At 40.3% G+C, this 21,101-nt stretch overlaps 1 protein-coding gene across 2 annotated transcripts; it reads right to left on the bottom strand.

Moving 5' to 3' along the window:
* Window positions 1–506: 506 nt before the first annotated feature.
* Window positions 507–20,711, bottom strand: bmal2 (basic helix-loop-helix ARNT like 2). 2 transcript variants are annotated; one of them, XM_086073266.1, is made up of 18 exons: window positions 20,423–20,711; window positions 16,610–16,739; window positions 16,453–16,506; window positions 12,958–12,999; window positions 12,715–12,872; window positions 12,005–12,084; window positions 11,398–11,490; window positions 10,275–10,392; window positions 10,049–10,198; window positions 8,017–8,260; window positions 6,524–6,630; window positions 6,283–6,433; window positions 6,140–6,204; window positions 5,954–6,068; window positions 5,769–5,865; window positions 4,388–4,487; window positions 3,862–4,035; window positions 507–2,847 (listed from the first exon to the last, which is right to left on the bottom strand). In XM_086073266.1, exons 1-17 carry the CDS (start codon window positions 20,478–20,480, stop codon window positions 3,878–3,880), a joined length of 1,920 nt encoding a protein of 639 aa, XP_085929392.1. In that variant the 5' UTR covers window positions 20,481–20,711; the 3' UTR covers window positions 507–2,847; window positions 3,862–3,877. The 2 variants fall into 2 exon arrangements, with proteins under 2 accessions (XP_085929392.1, XP_085929393.1); XM_086073267.1 differs by having other exon boundaries at window positions 16,610–16,736.
* Window positions 20,712–21,101: the final 390 nt, after the last annotated feature.

Here is a 21,101-nt window from a genome sequence, read left to right as displayed (position 1 = left end):
CACTTTGCATGTAAAAAAACAGCTTAGGAGGTTAATTCAGTGTGTCACTAAACAAAAAATATTAGCGTCTTACTGTTGTGCCGAAAACGTATCTTCCCAAAAAATTAGAAAAAAAATCAATTAGAGCTGAGTGTTACTCAAATTACTTATTTTCAAATGGTGATTACTAAAGAACGGAATAAGGTATAATCATACTTTTTTTTTTTTCTAATAAGAGAATGGAATCCAATCATTCATATGCTATCCACCATATTTACGTAGTCATAGCACACAATATTCTGTCTGCCTTGAAAGATGAGTGAAAATGCTTGAAATTGGCAGGCACTTTTAGGGTTTTTCTTTTCGGATGTTTGGCAGTAAAAAAGTTAATTATTGCACCTCTTGTTCAAAGCTTAATTTTTTTTTATTTTTTTTTTAAACACTTCTAGTTGTAATTATATATGTGACTTGGGCCGGCATCCGCATCAATATTACAGTTTCTGATTTAAAAAAAAATGCACATGGGGTCATGTTGTGAGTTTATTAAACTAACATTTATTAACAAGACGGCCTGGTAAGAGATGCCACACTTGTTAATTGTAGCAGCAATATGCCATAGACAAATACAGTAAGGGCTTCCTCTCGAGTCAAACGTGGCAGAACGTGGCTGAAAACAGTACCATGTTTAACAAATGACAAATTCAAGGTCCTGTGCAGCAGCAGTCAGTTGTATAAATGCTCACATGCACCAGTCATTCTTGACAACATATAAGAGCCATGCGACTAGAAAGAGAACAGATATAAAATCAAAACACGATAAGACAAAATATATGGTGTCACTTCAACAGAATAAGAGGTCAAACATAAACCCTTCCTGCAAGGTTGATCACTCACAAAAGAAGCTGATGTTGAGGCAGACAATGGGAAACTGTAGCGCTACAACAGTGCAATGACTGAATTACAAGAATGGACATACAGTGAGGTGTATAATGTAATTGACTAGCTTGTGTCTGTGAATAAAAAACAAACGATGCTGCTCTCCAAATTTGGTCAGATAGTTAATATAGAAGCAGTGATCACAGCTTTATTTAAATCATGTGTGGCATAGCATGCCACGCTTTGTCAAGTCGAATCCAGAAATATATTTCAACATCATACAAGTAGCCCTACTTTCAGTCATCTGAAGTGTCACACATGAAAATAAAACACAGACCGGCTTATTGCATGACAAAGTGGAAATGTCCAAAGGCACTTTGGACAAAAGCAGGAGTGTCCAGGAATTCCGATCCTCTTAACCTGTGGACCCCTCGTATTTCAAGCATGTGACAAGAGACACATTTCGTCACGGATCATAAATAGCTGTTATTATAAAACCTTTAGCAGCCCCAAAAGGATACTAGTAGGAACAATGGCAGCATGGATACATGGAATTACATTACATAGCTTGGCTGGTACTCACATCTTTGCTTTCAGTGACTGAATGGTGCACAAACGGTATGGGTGTTATTTGAACATCTCTCATCATTCACAATGCACTGAAACACAAAAGGCCTTCATCTGCACTGTATCTGTAACAGATGGTCTTACAATGCAATGAATTAATTTCACGACGATGAATGGTACAATTTTTCAAAGTGAAATTCAACCAAAAGACAAGTCTTGAGACATAGTCTACCAATCTATCCAAGAGCTGGAGTGGACCTGTGAGTTTCACCTTCATCGAAATAATTCCTCTTATCTTATCAAGACTTTTTCCACAATTGGATGCTTGCAACTTTATGATAAAAGTTTGGCGAAGACCCCATTTTGTTCCAGCACTGGTTAAACAGCTCTGCAGTGAGACTGAAGTCCCACAAAATCCCACACAAGCCAGCCATTCCCGTGTAGTGTGTTTTGTGCAATGTCAACCGTGGACTCAACAACATGAGGTAACTAACTGAAGAACTCATTCAAATGTCTGATCACAGTACAGCAAGAGAAATTTACCGCCATCATAAAACAAGGGTGACAATGACGTGGAAAACGGGCCATACTTGAACCATAAATGGAATGCTTGATGACTGCATAATATTATCTCTTAAATCTCTGAACGGGTAACTGCCATTGATATAATATGAATAAAAAGCTTAACTGCTTATTATAAAGCCGACCACAAGTATGAACACAGTTGCACATGTGAACAGAACAGTTACATATTTCAAGTTTAAGTATGTAGGGGAATAATGTTAAATATCAAATACTGCTGCTACAGCTGCTGAGAACTGTCTGACTATACCTTAATAGTGGGTGGGTGGCTGGCTTGATCCCCCCCCCCCATCAGTCCTGAGTATTCACCTCTTCTAATAATCACACAAAAAATAAACTATATTATAGCTTTAATAAGACAGATGTGTGGTGATCGCTGAGCCATTGTCTCATAATGTCTATTGAAGTGCAAGTGTGAGTTGCACGTGTGGGTACTGCAATGTTTACAAACCCACAAGGACTGTGACAAAAACTTCTGCTCTGAGGCAAAAGTGGGAAGGGCGAGGTTAACATATATAGGAGAAGCATCGCTTCATTAAAAAAAAAAAAATCAAAGTTCAATGTAACAAAAAACAACAACAAAACGTCAGTTCAGTGGAGTTTTTTTTTTTTTTTTGCATGACTCCCATCCTGTCTTCAAGTGTAGGTGGAAAACATAAGCAGGACTCCCAAAGCACTGTTTGTTTCAACAATGTCCTTTAGAAATAATGGATTTGTTAACTGTGAGAGGCCTCACAGTCAATCATCATTTTCCATGGCAGGCAGACTGCAGTAAGGCTTTGGAGGCACATGAACATCCTCCAGAGAAAAGCCGTAGGTCCTCATCAATGGCGACAGAGTTACCTGTTAAGAAGAGTCGTTCACACAGTTTATAAGCAGGCTTGGGGAGTAACGGAATACATGTACCGCCATTACGTAAGCAGATTGCAAAAAAATAATAAAAAATTCCATTACAGTTACAGGAAAAAAACGTGTAATCAGATTACAGGTACATTTATTAAAAATGGGGATTACTTCGAGGGATTACAATTTCTACGATAGAGTGCGAAATAGAGTGTGAGAGAGAGTTCGAGAGCGAGCGAGAACGAGAGCGAGAGAGAGCGCGTGCACGCCCGCACGAGTGGGACCGTCGCTACATGTCGGGGAGGTGGGATCGAACGAACGACCTGACTAGTCGTGTCCTCCACACGCGGGCAGTTTGAAAAAGCTTCACGGACGGGAGGAGGAAATGGCGACCGGTATTTACTGGAACTTACTCGGAGCAAAAGTTTGAGCTGAGACTCCAGCGGCATGCTACGGCGCTGTAGCTTCTTCCAAACAAATCTTCCTCTCACCAATTCACTATTTAAACATCATACACTACATATACACGGCTAAACTTGTGACTGGGATCAAAGTTCATTTTGCAGTTGATGTCACGCATCGTCATCCTCATTGGATCACTCTATTTATCTATATATGAGGTGTGGTTGCTTTCAGTGACAGTTCGAAAACAGCATATGGCCTTCAATCAATCAATCAAACGCCTACATGCTTTTTAATTACATTAGGATTTTTGCTATTTGTAGGCTGCTCGGGTCCCTCTCACCCGCAAATAGCAGGGGAACATTGTATAGAATATATATTGTGGTGATATTTATTTTTATTTTGTTTTCATGAGCATACTCAATATTGGAGTAAACCAAAAGTAACCCAGTTACATTACTTTAATATGATGGTACTTGGATTACGTTACCAACTACATTTTTTAGCAGGTAATTTGTAACTGTAATGGATTACATTTTAAAAGTAACCCTCACAACCCTGCTTAATAAATAAAATATAAAACCTGACAGATCATTCCTGTCATTGTCTCGCCTTTCAACTGTGGATTCTATAAGGACCAGTGCATCTCTTCAAAGTCCTCTCCTTCGCCCAAGTTGGAGTCGGTCTCCAGGAGTCTCATGATCACTGCCATAGCTGCTTCGTCGTTGCTAAGACTGCCAAAGCCCGGTTCAACCACACTGTCCAGGTCGAGCTGCGAGTTGGCCCCTGTAGCGGGTTCACCGAAAGAACAAGGTTATTGAGATGCGTCGGCCATTTCTTTTTGACATGACAACAATGCTGTAAATACACGTCAGACTCAGGTTTTTGACACCAAAGAAGAAAGTACTGTAAACCACACCGTTTATTTAGGGGGATACTGTCAAGGGAACAATGTTAACGCTTAAGTAGACAAAAGACACAACAAATACTTTAATATTTATAAGGCAATTCTACACGGCAAATATATATACATTTTTGTTGCCAAAAACAACAAAAACGTGTAAATGAATATTGATTGAGTAAAAATAAAATAAAAATGTTGTTTAAATGACCCCCAAAACAGGATTAAAGAATGTACCCATGAGTGTCCCCCCGCCAGGAAATGAAGCTGCCTGGGAGTGATCTTCTGAGTTGGACTTTTCTGACATCTCCATCTCTGTCGCATCCCCATTTGGCACCTAGACAGCGAAAGACATGAAGGTCAAACTGTAAGTTTGCATATGGCCCACAAGATCTATCCTTCTACCCATCCATTACGGGCCAGGAGCTGTAAATTGTTTGGTCATGTCGTAATTGAGGTGTCGGGAAGGAGAACCAAACGTGTTACCTCGGACGACTGGACTAGGACTGACTCAAGGATCCTCAATCAACACACGTCTGCGTAACCATAACAAGCTTCAATTGATCATGAGCTTATTGACCTTGAAATTATTTTTGTTTTAAAATGCCACAGTTGTTTTGATTGAATCTGCAAATCTAAAAATTAAAAAAATATGAATTATGGAATTAATTAACTGGTCTCAACACAATAGACCAAATATTTTCAATGAGAGGATCAGGAAAGGGTGAGTCTTCTTGTTCGGTCGGAACGTTTGCAGCCGGGTATATGATGGATTCCTGGAACAAGTGGAGGATTGTATGCTTGTCCATCCTTTGTGTCAAAAGTGTCAAAGACATATAAAGGACATCATTGGAATTCCCAATTACAGGTATTTTTCTCTTTGGAGTTGGCAGTTTGGTGATTTATCGCAAAGTTGGGGCAAAGCAGTTATGACAGAGGGCCTGAATCATGTTACTAAAGCTCAAGCGACGACTGAGCTCAGTCACAAACTAGATGCGATTCCTGGAATTCTTTCGCGAGATGGATAACAACATGGCACAGTTGACCTCAAAGAAATGACAATAACGTCTAGTAATTGATGACCATTGAGCGGTACAGGCAGCGACCTAAAGATGACTGAAATTCAAGTCAGCCTGAGCTAAAGCATCTGCTTTTTTTTTTTTTTTTTAACTACTGAACGTAGAATATTCCATTTCGAATGGCTACTGCCACCTGCTGTCTAAAATGAAACTGCACATTACGTCACATCCGCAGACAGGGCGTGGGAAATTCTAACCCGAATCCAGTCTGAAAACTATTGGCCAGAGTCTCGCAGGGGTACCCATTGTGAACAGCTAAGGTGTTAATCTACTAATTAGAAGGCATTTCAGTCATAAATGGTCATATAAAAAGCTTATTGTAAAGTTCCATATTGCAGCTTTAAGGCCTTGGCGGAGGTCGTTGTCCCACCCCAACGTTTACACAATCCGAATGCTCGAGCTTCCTTCCTCTTCCTTACCCCTCTCTGACCTTTTGTGATTTAGGCCACTGTCAGGACTCACCCGACAACAATGAGACAATGTGTTTTGACGAGCTGGCTAAAACCAAGACACGGATGAAGAGTATAAAATTGACCCACATTGTTGTTGACTTGGTTGTGTGTAGTTGTGAGCGGGGATTTGTCCAGAGGCAGGCTGAACGGGCTGACATTACCACTGGAGGGTGACGAGTTCATCCTAAAGCAGGATATAGGCAGGCATTAACACACGTGGAAAGAAAAATCGACGTTAAGTACATACGGTGTGTACTATAATGATTCCTCACCTGTTTAAGTCAAGCAGCTCATTGGCAATCTGAGTCCCAATGGTTCCAGCATATATCATCGTACCAGGTGTGGTAGAGATGCCCGGTATAATTGGAAGAGATTTCTTTCCGTCCTCTAAAAGAAAGAAGTGATAACAAAACATGTACCTTGAGTACAACACAGTACAATAGCTCATTTGAACTGACCTCCTAAAGCCTTCGAAGACTGTTCCGTCATGTTCCCTGACCGACTTCCTCGATTGTGATCATTTCTAGTGAGAGCAAGGAGGATCGTTGGTGAAGTCGCTACATTGTTGCAATTGACATCAACGTGTGAAGCATCTACTTACGAGATGACTGTATTTGTTGACACGATGTATTCCACTTCTTTGGTCCACGGGTTTACAAAACTAAACCATTGACTTTGCAGTGTGACAAATGAGCCATATTTTGTTTTAAACTTGTAGCAGTTTGTTTCTATTTTCTCTTTACTTCGCAGCACTGCAAGAGGGAAGAACAGCCAGAATTGGAGGAAAAGGAAACGTGTTGCCATTTACTCCCATCTCGGTAGCGAGAAGAAGTGTATCTTACCTTTTCGATGACGGTCAGCTAAATGCGGTAAGTCGTCTTGATGGAAGTACTCATAGCATGAAGTACCAAGCAATTCTTGGGGAAGGTAACCAAGAATGGTTGTTGCTCTGTGAAATGTCATCCATTGTTAGAATTGGAATAGCAGTGTAAAGGCCTAGCTAGATACACCAATCCGACGCCGGCCAAATGTGACGCACGTCGCGTTGAAAAATGACGTAAATACACACCGCACCGACTACAATGTACATTCAGCGCATGCGCGAGATGTAATTCTCCTCCATACCATCGGCGGCGGTAGTCATTATTCCCAAAGGCAACCGGAAACCTCTTTACAGGGCGGGATATAAAAAACGTAAACAATGCATACCGGTTACTTTTTCTCTCACAATGTCCACCCACATGAATGAAACCCTCCGGCTTTTTGCACAGTATCATATATAAAAGAAAATCCTACCTGCTATATCCAGTCGCGTCCCCATGTCATACCTTTTTCGGCATACCCTTTAACGGTAATATCATACAATGCTGGTCCCTCTTGAACCAAAGAGACAAAGTCATCTTCCCGATTTTCTTTCCAGACAGACATTGTACGTTCAAATGCGGAGGGTACACCAGGGTGACGATGCGCAAAATGAGCGGGGGGAAAAAACGGCCCAGGCTTTCCATCAGTACTGTTTATCCGCGTTCGTCACTTCCTCTTCATGCTCCGTGCGCTGATCCGCTAGCTAACAGCCAATCACAGACTCAACATGTCGAATTTGCTGAAATCGCCCCTTGACGTAGTCCAACTCGATCTGACTTTACGACAGTAATTTATACACTGATCAGACGGCCCAACGCTGTCCAATTCCTGACATCGGATTGGTGTACGGAGGCCTTAAAAGCAATGAAGTAAATCTCAAATACCCAAAGTGAATAGTAGGGGTGTTAAAAAAAATATAAATTCGGCAATATTACAGCACACAATTTTCGTATCGATTCATATGCAGCCAAATTGATTTTTAAAGACACATTTGATGGAAATATTCTACAAAATGTCTTAGGGTTAGGTTTCACACTTTAAGCATGGAAGAATGTTATATTAATGGAACATTTTGCCTTAATATTTTATTTCAATGCTGTTCAAACATGAAACAGATTCCAACCTGTTTGTTAAATACAGTGGCTCACAGTTATAAGCCTGAAGTACATTTTCATACAAAGCTTACAGTGTACATGTACAAGTTTACTGATTAATATTTTCAAAATTTTAGTAAAAAACATAAAAAAATCGTTAAAATCATTTTAAGATTAATCGGTATCGAATCGTGTTACAGATCGAATCGCAAGGTACTAGGCAATTCACACCCTTAGTGAATAGAGCACCAAAGAAATTGAAAGTGGCTAATTTGTGAATATATTTGAATTTAAAAAAGCAGTCAAACTAACAAAAAACACACACTTCAACAATGTTTCCCTCTGAAAAAAATGGAAGCGCTTCAATTCCAGTTTACCTTTGATCAACAAAGGTGAACTTGCCATCCATGGTATAGCGAGTGATGAACTCTGTGGGTTTGACCCGAAAATCTCCATTAACTTGGCTGGACGAGTGGGAGTGGATGCGCCCCACGGCGACCAGACAGCTGAAGTGGGAGCTATCTTGCTTATCCGTGTCACTCTCGCCTTCTGTTTCCAGCTGACTGGAGTGCCAGCTGCGCATGTAGCCTGTACAGTGCACCGTACAGTACTTCTGCGACTCTAAGTAAACACAGATATAGATCAGATTGAAATGGGACATCTGGAGTAGTAGAAGTGCTTGGATCATCGGCTACCCATCGTTTCAGTGATCCATACCTTTCATTGCCAATCACAAAACGGATCACCTGCAGCGCGCATTTTGCTACTACTACAGACTAGCCTTCATGTTAAAGACCAAACCAGTAAATGTAATGTCTATTTGAAATAATGTCTTGTTTTTGTATAATAAATGGATAGAAATTTGCATATTTAAAAAAATAATCAGATTAATCAATTAATGGGGAAAAAAAATAAGGTTGGGCGAGTACCAATACCAGATATCGTATCATGCCAATACCAAATATTGGTGTCTGGCTTATACCTGGCCTTATTTCAAGGTATTAGTACTTGTGACAGCAATTCCAGTAACCCTCTTGTGGCCGTTTTACAATCACAAACGAGAAATCAGAAGAATAGAAAATTGCCATTGATTTCATGAAATTAGAAGGAAAAATGCTATAAGAGATCTCTCGTAGGTCTTTCTTTAAAAAAATGTAATAAAATGTTTTATGTATCAAACATACTAGTGGTATCGGTATTTATTGATTGTACATGAAAAATAATGAAGTTATGAAATTAACTCTGGACAAAAATAAACTTTTTATTGCTGAAAATGGCTCAATGATTCAAGTATCCCTTTAACACATAAGGCCTAAAGCGCCTGGCAAAACATGCCTCTAAAACCCTTGAAAAAAATGAGGTTTTCCTGGAAATTCAACAATATTAAAAAAATAATTGATATCTCAGCTCCTGAAGCAGATAGAAACAAAATTCCAAAAACATTTTAGCGGATATGTCATTTTGTTTTGTTTTGACCAATTCTTAGTAGGGACTCACAGATCACAATTTTCTGGCCTTTCACCGATCTTTTAAAAAGTCTGACCTGCCGATCCCGATTTTTTTTCCATTACAAGCAACATATACCTTCAGTGTTCCAATCTTATTTTATTGGAAAACATTGACCAATATGAAATAATACAAATGGGTTGTTTTAACTGCACATGAAGTAGTTCTCTCAAATAGAAATGAAAATCCTATTAGTCATCTCAGCACAACAGGACAGTGGTGGACTTTTTCAGACCTCTACAAACAAATGTCTGCGGGTATATAACTCCATATATATTTACCTTCAACACTGGAGCGCAGTTAGAATAACCTCGGGGGATCGAGTGGTAATTATGTGTCATTCATTCCGTTCCGATTTATCTGCCCCGACTTCCTTAATTTTGGAAGATCGGTGATCGGCCGATCCCTTAAAAATAAACTGATCCCATCTCCCTCTTTAGAGGTCTGGAAAAGTCAGCCACTGTCCTGTTCTGTTTTGTGAGATGACTAATAGGGTTTTCATTTATATTTGAGAGAACTACTTCATGTGCAAATTTAAACAACCCATTTGTATGATTTCACCGATATTGTTCAATGTTTTCCAATACAACAAGATTGGAACATTGAAGGTATATGTTGCTTGTAATGAAAAAAAAATCGGGATCTGCAAAGGGAAGAGCGGCTTTAACGGGAGAAGTGCGGTCAGTCGCTCCCGGCCTTAATTGTGTAAGGAATTTGACGTGACAGTTGCTAATATATGGTAAAGGAACCTGAACTTGCCTTCTCTGCACGTTTTTCTGTTCACATTTATTTTTCACAGAGTGAGGTCTTAAGGCTAATGAAAAATTAGGATGCTATTGTTGTTATTGCTAAACTCTTCCCTTCTGTGAGTGCTCGAAAATATTTACAGAATGATTTCACTACCTTTCTTTTTGGAGGTGCTGGCCTGCAATTCCTTCTCTTCAACTTTGACAAAGTTTTTGTTGCTCTTCATGCGGCAGTAAAAGGAGCGCCGTGCGCCTGAACACAATCGTGTTGCGCCGACTGGGAGGTCAGCCTGGACCTGCAAACCAGCTGTAGATACGACAGCATCACATACTGCATGTTCTCACCCAGCCACAATTTGACAAACAAGAAATAATTGCTTTACTTTTTGCATCTATTAGCCGTTCCCGCGGGTACAGTTCAGAGGCTGAGAGCTGCTCCTTCACTTTACCAATGTCTTTAGGGTGGACATAATCAAAGAAGCTCTGTCCAATCAGTTCCACCTGCAGGGAGAAGGCAGAAGTTTGAACATGACCTACAATGGTGCCTAAGAGGTCATAATCCATACCATAGTTGTAATTCATAACACAGTAATACAGTGACTACAGATTTCATATCCCAGAGCACACTATGTAAATCTAAAAGTTAACGAGAAATGCAAACAGAAGTCATGAGAATGATTAATTTTTATTTAAGATAATAACTTTTTATACACATACCAGGCACTAGATTATGACAACTTGTACAATAAGATATCCAATATAAGAGTTTCATCACCTTTTTTCTCCCTTTACAAAAACATACATTTTTGATTTGACACCATCAATAATTAATTCAGTAATATGTTTATTATTGTGGTTATTAGGGGTGTGAATTCCCTAGCACCTGGCGATTCGATTCGTATCACGATTCGAATCTATAAATTGATTATTATTTTTAAAAACTCAAATTTAGAAAATACTAATCAGTAAACTTATACATGTACACTGTAGGATTTGAATGAATTTTTATTTATTTATCTGAAAATTCAGGTTGCTGTCTGTTTCATGTTTGAACAGCACTGAAATAAAACATTAAGGCCCAAGTTCCATTAATATAACATTCTTCCATGCTTAACCCTAAAGGTAAGACGTTTTGTTGAATATTCCCATAAAAAATGAATGTTCAAAAATTTATTCGGCCGCATATTGAATCGATTCGAGAATTGCGCGCTGTAACGTCGCGATATATTGCCGAATCGATTTTTTCTAACACCCCCTAGTGGTTATAGTTTGCTTTGATGTAGAACTGTATTGCATTATCCAAACAGAACACAAAATAAAATGATAAAGCTCTTGTACTGGATATCTTTGCATTGTTGTGGTCATTATGTTGCTACTGGTTGATGATGTGTATGTACTCTTTGTTTTAAGTGTGTCACATTTAGAGATTCACATGCTGCAGATAGAGTAAAAAAAAAACAAAGAAACGTAAATGGAACAAAAAAAACAACAAAAACCAAGTGTTACCCGACTATAATTTAATATCTTCGTGATGGACTCAGAGACAAAAACAATTTTCCCACGGTCACAGCCGACTACAAACAGGAACCCATCTGCAGCCTGCCGACAACAAAAAAAAAAGAGAAAATCTGAAGGATATGGTGCGCCACTGTGATAACATTGTCACGTGTGATAACATTGTCAAGACACTAGGACGAATTCACAGAGAATTACAGTATATGAAAAGCATTAAAGCTGTTGAATTAGAATTAGTGGTGCTCCGATCGATTTCTGTGTAAAAGTACGTGATCGGCATGTGTCGATCAATGCCTTTCATTGCCAGTCACAAAAATTGATCACCTGCATCTCATACTTTGCAGCCAGCTAGAGACCGGCCTGTGTGCAGCGAGTCGCCTCTTTTTTCCTTAACATTGCACAGGTGCGCGGCAAACCAAACCAAACATGCTGCCGCGCGGAGCTTTTATGTAATTTGAGAGTGCCACTTATCGATGCGATCGTCACTCATGGATGATCATCATCATCACAATCAGCAGCATGAATCACTGATCGGAACACCCCTAATTAGAATTGAACATGTTAGTGGAAATCAAGTCGGACGGCAGGTATTTTTTACCTTTAAGATAAGGTGCTGGAGCTCCTCATCAGGTAGGAATGATGGTTTGTAGTTGGTGTCAGAAAAAGAGCTTGCAGAACCTGAAATGTGGCAGAAATCAAAAGCGCTCCAAAATTCATGTTCTCTTCATTGTGTTTTCATTTCAATTGGCAATTGACTGATATGAAACAATTGTAATACACTTGTCAGCAATATCGCCCAGCTCCAATTCCACCACTTTCCCCTTTTGTCAACACTGCATGGAATCTGGTAGAATTGCGTGAGCACACACTTTAGCACTCGCTGTTTGGGATCTTAGTGATCTTTATTTGGAGCGCTGTTCATGTTGTACCCGGTTTGGCCACTGAGGGGCAGTGTGGTTTCACGCGGTCTAATACACTGTTAAGTTATAGCCACATTAGAGAGTAGAAGGAAAAAGTCACAATCAAGTTATTCCAATAAAAGTTGGTTTTTTTTCAGCATGTAGCCATTCTTTTGAGTGATAAAAGTGATTAAACGTGACTTCTCTGTAAATCCTATAAATAAATTCCACACCTCATTCTCTAAACATAACAGGAGTGTGAATGATTAAGCCCTCCAACAACCAGACCAGACATCCCAAATATAATTATTGCATATTTGTAGAGAATCTAATTTATGTGTCATTAATGGAAAGGGTCAAGCAAAACACAGTGGATGTAGTGGATGTGGTTTCAAGTCAAATGTGGTACCTCTGAGGGATTTGAGGTGTTGCACGGCCATTCTGAGCACAGTGAGTTTGTCCAACTTCCGAGACATTGGGTTACATGTTGGAATCATGTCTGACAGCTTGTCAATGAGCGTGTTCATTTTGTCCCGCCTTCTCTTTTCAATTTGGCTGTGAGGCTCTCTGCAAAGACAAACAATCATATTTTATTTTCACAGCACATTCTACATTATTTTTTTAATACGGAGTAAAAAATGCTGTTTGCAACCTGAAACATTTCATTTTGGCATGTTGATCATCTCCATCTGAGCTGTGGGCAAGAAAAAAAAATGTTGAAATTTGAAATATTGCGGATATGTAATGTAATACAAAACACATTTGTGGTCTATGTTCAGTGCGGTAGACACATCACCACCAAACGGCAGCGACTCATTGTCACACTTAAAATGGCCAGACTGACTTATTGTAAGTTTCAAGACGCCATGGATACTAACTAGAGGACACACCTTAGTTTAATTCCTCCGTGAGCTGGCACCTTACCGTGGTGGAGGAGTTTGTGTGTCCCAATGATCCTAGGAGCTATGTTGTCTGGGGATTTATGCCCCTGACAGTTTCACCCATGGCAAACCCCTTATGATGAACACAATATATGGACAGAAGTGTCCCTTGCCTGGACGCGGGTTACTGGGGCCCCCCTCTGGAGCTAGGCCCGGAGGTGGGGCTCGCTGGCAATCGCCTGCACCCATGGGGCCCGGCCGGGCACAGCCTGAAAAGGCAACGTGGGTCCCCTTCCTATGGGCTCACCACCGGTGGGAGGGGCAAAAGGGGTTGGGTGCATAGTGGGGTGCCTGGCGGGCCTGCCGTGCCCCGTCCTGCTGCGTTGGGGGCGCGGGCCGTGTTGGGGTGGGGGGTGCTCCTGGCTCCTGGGTTTGTTCTCCGGCCGGTGGCCTCTGAGGGGCCCGAGGGTTGTCCCTTGGCGCTGCCGTGGCCTGGGGGGCCCTGGGGGTTGCGCTTCCTCTGTCCTGGCCGGGGTCGACGGCTCCCCTCTTTGATGGAGGTTTTCATGCATGCCAGATCCACCACACCAGCATCTATCGAAATTCAAACACAATCTGCTTCTTCCTCTGGTCGTTGAATCGGTGGAGGCTGGTGTCTGTGGATCTCACTCTGCTTCGTTTGTCCTTCCTTCCTTTCCTCAGTCTCTCCTTTGGTCTCTTGAGGTCTCCCTAATTTGTTGGAATTTAGATGTTTCTGGGGTTGGTGAAAGACTCTGGTTGGTAACCCGGTGGGTAGTAAGTGATGTCTGGTCGGTGCTGGATTTCACTTTCCTTCTTCTTTGATCATTCCTCGGGTGTCCTGACAACCTCACGACTCTAGCTGGATTCTGAAATATTCGGTTTAGGTGAACGGTATGGGATTTTTAATAGGTTTTAGGTGAACTAATGAGTACACACTCACACACACACACATGCACACACACGTACACAATAAAAATGAGAGGAAAAAAACATGTTCAAACATAAGGGTGTCCATATGTGCACTGAGTGACTTTGTAGTTGTGTCATTGGATTTGCGGCCGCATGTTTTGGACACTCGGGTGAAGAAAGAGGCGGAGCTGTCAAATGTTCAAGGATCAACATTGGCCCGGCTTTCACTTGCTGGAGTGAGCGAGCTAAAAAACGACGCTTGTCCTCATAGGAAACGTGGTCTTCCTTCAGACATAACAATATAGATTTTGTCCATATGGCGTCGCCATAATCAACGTAAACTGAGATTTCTTTAGTGTTGCTTTAACATGTCCCTGTAGGCAAATTATTTTCCAACTTTTCTAGGTGTATCATCATTTTTGTGTGTGTTTTTGTAATGATTCTGTTGAACCACAATTCAAAAGCAATGTCTGTTTTTCATTGGCTAATTTCCAATTAAGTTTAATTCAATATAACGTCCGTCAGATTTAAGTTATTTAACCATTGCGGCCTTGCAGAATAAACTGGGACTCATTAGTTCACAACTTCTTTCTTCAGTAAATTTTTTTTTTTTAAATTTGCAATGAAATAATCATTGGAATTTATATGATATTCTAAATTTAGAGGACCAGTGCAGTTGAAGCAGGTCCCATGTCCCAAAAAGGCTAGGACCCCTAATAACATTTTGACTTAAAATCTAATTTAATCACTAGTATTAAAGGTAGTAACGTGATGCATGTTTTTTTTTAATTACTTTTTTTTTTATTATTTCTACTTTTGTACTATGTAGTCAACTTTTTTAAATATATTTTTCTGTTTGATCCTCGAGAGCCCCTATCCAGCCTGTTTTCCATGTCTCCCTAATCTAACACATCTGAATCACATTATCAGTTTATCGACAAGCTTTGCAGAAACCTCATAACGACCCTGATCATGAATCAGGTGTGTTGGAGGAGCGAAACATGGAAAACAGTCTGGTTAGGGGCTCTCGAGGACCGGATTTGGGTACCCCTGATTTAAAGCAACACACCATTTATTAAAAATGTACCAGCTATTCTGCAAAATGGTTAATTCTCAACTCAAGACATTTTTGGAGAGTCACGTGATCATCGTGACGTATCGCGTGCTGTAAACATGCATAGAATAACATGGCTGCAAATTACTACAATGAGACTCACGAGGATTTATTGCGTCCCCCCGGCGGACATCAAAGGGGGAATTATGAATACTGGCTGATATATCAAGGTGGTTCCCTTCTCGGTCAGGCTCTAGTATATACTGTAATACATTCATACATAGATACAGGGTTGGGAAGGTTACTTTTAAAATGTATTCCATTACAGTTACCTGCTAATTTTTTTTATTTAGTAACATAATCCAAGAACCATCATATTAAAGTAATGTAACTTGATTACTTTGGATTACTTTTACTCCAATACCGAGTATGCTCATGAAGACAAAATGAAAATAAATATCACCACAATATATATTCTATACAATGTGCCCCTGCTATTTGCGGGTAATAGTGACCCGGGCAGCCTACAAATAGCCAAAATCATTGTGTAATTAAAAAGCATGTAGGCTATAGATTGGTTGATTGATTGATTGAAGGCCATATGCTGTTTTCGAATTGTCACTGAAAGCAACCACACCTCACAGTTTAGACACACAGACAGTTAGACAGATCCAATGAGGATGACGATGCGTGACATCAACTGCAAAATGAACTTTTATCCCAGTCACAAGTTTAGCCGTCTATATGTTGTGTATGATGTTTAAATAGTGAATTGGTGGGAGGAAGATTTGTTTGGAAGGTGTAACTCACATTATGGTTGTAGGCTAGCGGGCTAGCTAGCAAGAAGCTATAGCGCGTAGCATGCCGCTGGACTCTCAGCTCAAACTTTCGCTCCTTCAGCAAGACGAGTAAGTTCCAGTGAATACCGATCGCCATTTCCTCCTCCCGTCAGTGAAGCTTTTTCAAACTGCCCGCGTGTGGAGGACACGACTAGTCAGTTCGCCCGTCCCCACCTCCCTGAGATGTAGCAATGGTCCCACTCGCGCGGGCGCTCTCGCTCTCTGTCTCTCGCCCTTGCACTTTTTCTCATCGTAGAAATTGTAATCCCTGGAAGTAATCCCCATTTTCAATAAATTTACCCGATTACATGTTTTTTCCTGCAACTCTAACGGAATACAGTTAAAAAAAAAATTCTGATTACACAACGGCGGTACATGTATTCCGTTTACTCCCCAAGCCTGCATAGGCACATAACTCATATGTTCACACACGCAAAACCTACTCAATTTGGTCTTCTTCCATATCTGCATTGATGATGGAGGTCAATCTTGTTTCCCTAAGAAGATGAAGATATTAAAGTAATAATAAGCATCACTGGCAGCAATTTGAGAAGAAACAATGTTAAGAAGAAACAAAGTGGAAGCAAAAGTCATACTTACTGGTTGTCCACACTGCCCTTTCGTTTCCGGGGCATCTCCATGCTCAAAGACATGCCAACCATCGAGGAAGGAGTCATCAGGCTGGGCAGAGGGATGCAGTTCATTTGGTTGTCCTCAACCAGTACATCTTCTGGAGAAAAAGATCAATAGAGCAAGCTGCAGGTGGATGGAACTGTTGGCAGTCATCTCGCCGTTAGGTTATTGTAAATGGCATTAAATCGCCTGCTGTTGTCCCGTGAGGAATGGACACCTACTTTACTTTCGATAGCTCAGCATTGAGCAACATCGATTACTCAAAATTCCGTGCATGCGTGGACTCTATTCTTAAATTCCCTCCAGCTGAAAATACTAATCATAGTTTGCCAAGCGTTCAAAGAAAAGCTTGCATGTGAGAATATTATTAGCCACAGATGTCGATGAGTGAATGCAGGCACTGCTAGCGGGCTACCTAAAGCCTAGCTTCAGTGATTGAGGCGCTCACATGCTACACATGACAATTATGCATACATTATGCTCCCCTCTAATGGCTGATGTTTTTCAAATGTAGTCAGTCCACTTCAACACAGTTGAATTTTTCCCCCCAAAATCTTCCCATCCCATCTTCTATAGCAGAGGTTTCCAAAGTGAGGGGTCGCTATTACAAATTGTATATTGGGAGTATTACTTTCAAAAGGTTCCAGAACTTTGTGTGTGTTTCTGATTGGTGTCATGTTTAAAATGTTCATAGCTGTTTTGACGTGTCACTACTGTTTAGATTTCAGAGGTTTTCATTAGATCCCACTTTTTTGTGTGTGCCCTTTCTGCAAATGCTTCTTACTGGCTAAAATGTCAGTTGAATATTACATGAAACCTCACATAAGGACTTATTTTGGTGTTACTGAATTACCCTCCCCTAGTTTGAACGAAATGCACGTATTTGGCAAGCGTGTGCTACCATGACTCAGAAGTAAGTCGGTCATAAACGTGAGAGAACAGCACGAGATAAACCAAATGCAGCAGATATCCCAGACATCTATTTTTAGCTCTTTTCCACACTGTGACCCAAATAGCAATTAACAGATCATCTGCTAGATAACCAGGTTGCAGAAATGACTGGGCATCCCTACGTGCATAATCCTGGTCACTACCTTGTGCGTTCATTAACACGCTCATTCATTAAATCCTTGAATGAACATCTGCTGTATTTAAGATGTATCTGCCGTCAACAACGCTGCACAAGCTCACTTTGTCGGGTAGCATGGTTAACACACACAAGTTAGTAGCTTTATACAAAAATTCACAGCATTTTGACTTGAGGTGCAATGATTAATTGACTAATCAACAACAAATTGATTATCAACCTAACAATAATTATTTTTTATAATCAATTCATTGTTTAGTTACCTTGTTTAAAATTTTCAATATCAGTATTTCAGCCTCTAAGCAGTAGATACTCTCAGATTGCTGTTGTCCTCCATGAAAGGTGACTTATTTTGTTTGCGCCTTAATATTTTATTTCAGTGCTGTTCAAACATGAAAAAGATTGCAACCTGTTTGTCAAATACAGTCGCTCAGTTATCAGCCTAAAGTTTCAGAGAAATAAATACATTTTCATACATATTTTACAGTCTACATGTACAAGTTTTATCAGTATTTTCTAAATTTGAGTAAAAAACTAAACAAACACAATAACCGACGTATAGTTTTGTATCGGGATTAATATGTATCGAATCAAATCGCCATGTATTTGGCAATTCACACCCCTAACACACACAGAGTTAAAAAAAAAATCCTTTCAAAACATGCCAAGTGCAACTGAAGACACATGTGATCATGCTAGCGTGAATGAAATTGTAACAACTCAGTTATAGTCACAGTAAAACCAGCAAACCTGAATAACGGGCTTAGAATCAACTGAATGCACCATGCAAAATACCAAATGAAAACGGACCAGACTAAGACAATGTGTCAAGACAATCTACGGTCCTCCTACGGATGTCTGACGAAGAAGACAATATACCGGCAGAACGGTAACAATGTGACAAATGCAAAATGGTGGTAAAAATTACATCATCAACCATACCTGTACACTTGGTGAAACAAAGGCGCTTTACTTCAAAGTTCTTCTAACACTTGAATTCCATTATAACACTATAAAAATATAAACGCAACACTTTTGTTTTTGCTCCCATTTTTTATGAGATTAACTCAAAGATCTAAAACTTCTTCCACATACACAATATCACCATTTCGCTCAAATATTGTTCACAAACCAGACCCCCCCCCCCCCCCCCCCACACACACACACAATATTGTCTTCTTTTGTACACCGCTCTACGCCGACAGATCTCCTTGCATGTTTGCGTGAGTGGTCTGCTTCTTCGTGTGATGTGCAACAACAACAAAAAATATGTGTGAAATGTATTTTCCCCTTGATGGATCATAAGTTTAATAAAGTGAATTACATTTGATAGTTCATCACCCGTGCTGGCTATTTTACAGTATATTTAGCAGAGACTGAGTCTTTCTTATAAGCTGAATTTCAATTTCTATCATCAAACTTTCCCTTGCTGGTAGCCTATGATAACCAATTTTTTTGCCGTAGAAAGAGAAAACAATGTGGAAAAGCCGCGTAGAAATCAGTGTTTTCAAGTTAGGGTTGCTTAGCAAGTGGCAACTTAAGATGGCCGCCATGCATACAAGTCGTTACTGTAATATTACCATCCCTTCGAAACACGATGCAATCTGATTAGGATTTTTACAGTTCAGCGGTGAACTGAACAGCATTTTCCTTCCACCAGGACTGCAAAACATGACTGGAGATGTAACTTGAATTAACATAAATGACAAAATTAAAGAAATAGAAGCATTGGTGCCTTCAAAAGAGAAAAAAAGGGGGGTGGGGGTTAAATTGTACATTTGATCTTAGTTTCAGCAGGAAAAACATTTAGAAACTGTACTTTATATGTTATATGCAATTCAAGATATGATTTAAATTCCTTAAGTTTGTGCATTTTGTACGAGGTAAAAATAAGTTGTTGGGCCTTTCACAGGATTATGTGAGACCCTTTAAGACATGCATGTTTACGAGAGATGGCAAATATTTCCTGAAGGTGTGCAAGCTTAGTCAACGTTCATCTTGACAGCGAAAATACGTTTCTAACGTAATATGTAATACATTAACCATACCATTTGCAAGTCAGGCAACCTGAAATCGCCATGTAATTTTTTTGCAGGGGTTCTTACATATTGCTTTCCAGTAGTGTAAAGCTAACTTTAAGCCGGGCGGTCGTCCGGACCAGTAATTGATTAAAAATGACGAAACAGTTCGATGGAGCACATTTGATAAATGTTAGGTTAGGATTAGGGCTGTTTAAAAGACAACGAGATCGTAATGTCAAACTTCGCTGGGCTATTAGAGTGTCGATAAAAAGCTAAAATGGTTACTTTTGAAACACGATAAACAGGCCTTGCTACAATGCTAAGCTAACATTGGCTTGATTTTGCTGGTCTTTCAGGCTGCTCATGGAAAAATGCTCGCCTTTTGTTTCAAATGTAATTATGGCAATTGGAAGGCCGACACGGACTTACTACACACACTACTCTGGAAACATGAAATATAGTTAAGCGTTGCATAAAGAGTCGCAACGGCGACTTTGCTCTACTGATCTACTGACCTACTTTTAGCGATGGCGCAAAGTTACGGTCACCCGTTGCGGAATAAACAAGCGTAAACGACAACGTTTATCACACTCAGCAGATAAATATCAGCGCGACAAATTGAGCCTGAGCGTAGAAATGATCAACGTTAGAGAAATGCATTCAACAAATTACCTTCCATTTCGCCGTCCGCTCTGTCACCGCCGCCAGCGGCAGTATGCGTGGCCGCCATGGCTGGAGCGGGTGCGCTTCGGCCCTCGACTCCAATGCATAGATGAGGCTCGAATTACGCCGGAGATTGCCTTTTGTCTTTACCAAGACGGGGACTTAGACAATGAAAGATGCATCGTTTTACAGGTGTCGTGCTTTCGTACAATGAACACAGAAGGATCGCCTGTATTGTGGACAGTTTGGTGGTGAAAAAGCGCGGAAGCGATGGCACTTGTCTCCTCCTACCCGTGTTCTGTCGGATGACCACCACCGCGGTGTCTCCCTGCTGTCACTTTACAGACAGTACAGTCCCACCATTCACATAAATTCATTGTTTTATTGTTGTTCAACTCACACGCGGTCCTAATTATGACTGACAACGTAAACTTTAATTCATTCGTTGCAGACATTATAGCTGGACAAGGATTATAGATACAGATTTAACAATCAACTGTTGACTGCTACTCGATTAAAAACAACAACTTGTTTTAGAATATGTCAGCTGGAATGAGCTCAGGATTGCGGTATGATTAGTTATCATATTATTATCAATCATAAATTAACATTATTTCACTGCATCGAAACTAAGACAAGTCGAGCGCTTTACACCTACAAATACAACTTCACTTGCGTTTTTTGTACC

The sequence above is a fragment of the Leptonotus elevatus genome, chromosome 4, assembly GCF_054856555.1.
Source record: "Leptonotus elevatus isolate MCC_2025b chromosome 4, RoL_Lele_1.0, whole genome shotgun sequence".
NCBI lineage: Eukaryota > Metazoa > Chordata > Actinopteri > Syngnathiformes > Syngnathidae > Leptonotus > Leptonotus elevatus.
The sequence above is the reverse complement of the archived record's forward strand: the minus strand, read 5'-3'. Positions and strand labels throughout refer to the sequence as shown.

Coding starts and splice junctions, on each gene's coding strand:
- bmal2 (XM_086073266.1), bottom strand. CDS start 20,480: ATGGCGGCCACGCATACTGCCGCTGGCGGCGGTGACAGAGCGGACGGC. Junction 13,000..16,452: donor ATGGAAGAAGACCAAATTGA/GTAGGTTTTGCG, acceptor TCTTGCCCACAG/CTCAGATGGAGATGATCAAC. Junction 6,205..6,282: donor TCAACAAATACAGTCATCTC/GTAAGTAGATGC, acceptor TGCTCTCACTAG/AAATGATCACAATCGAGGAA.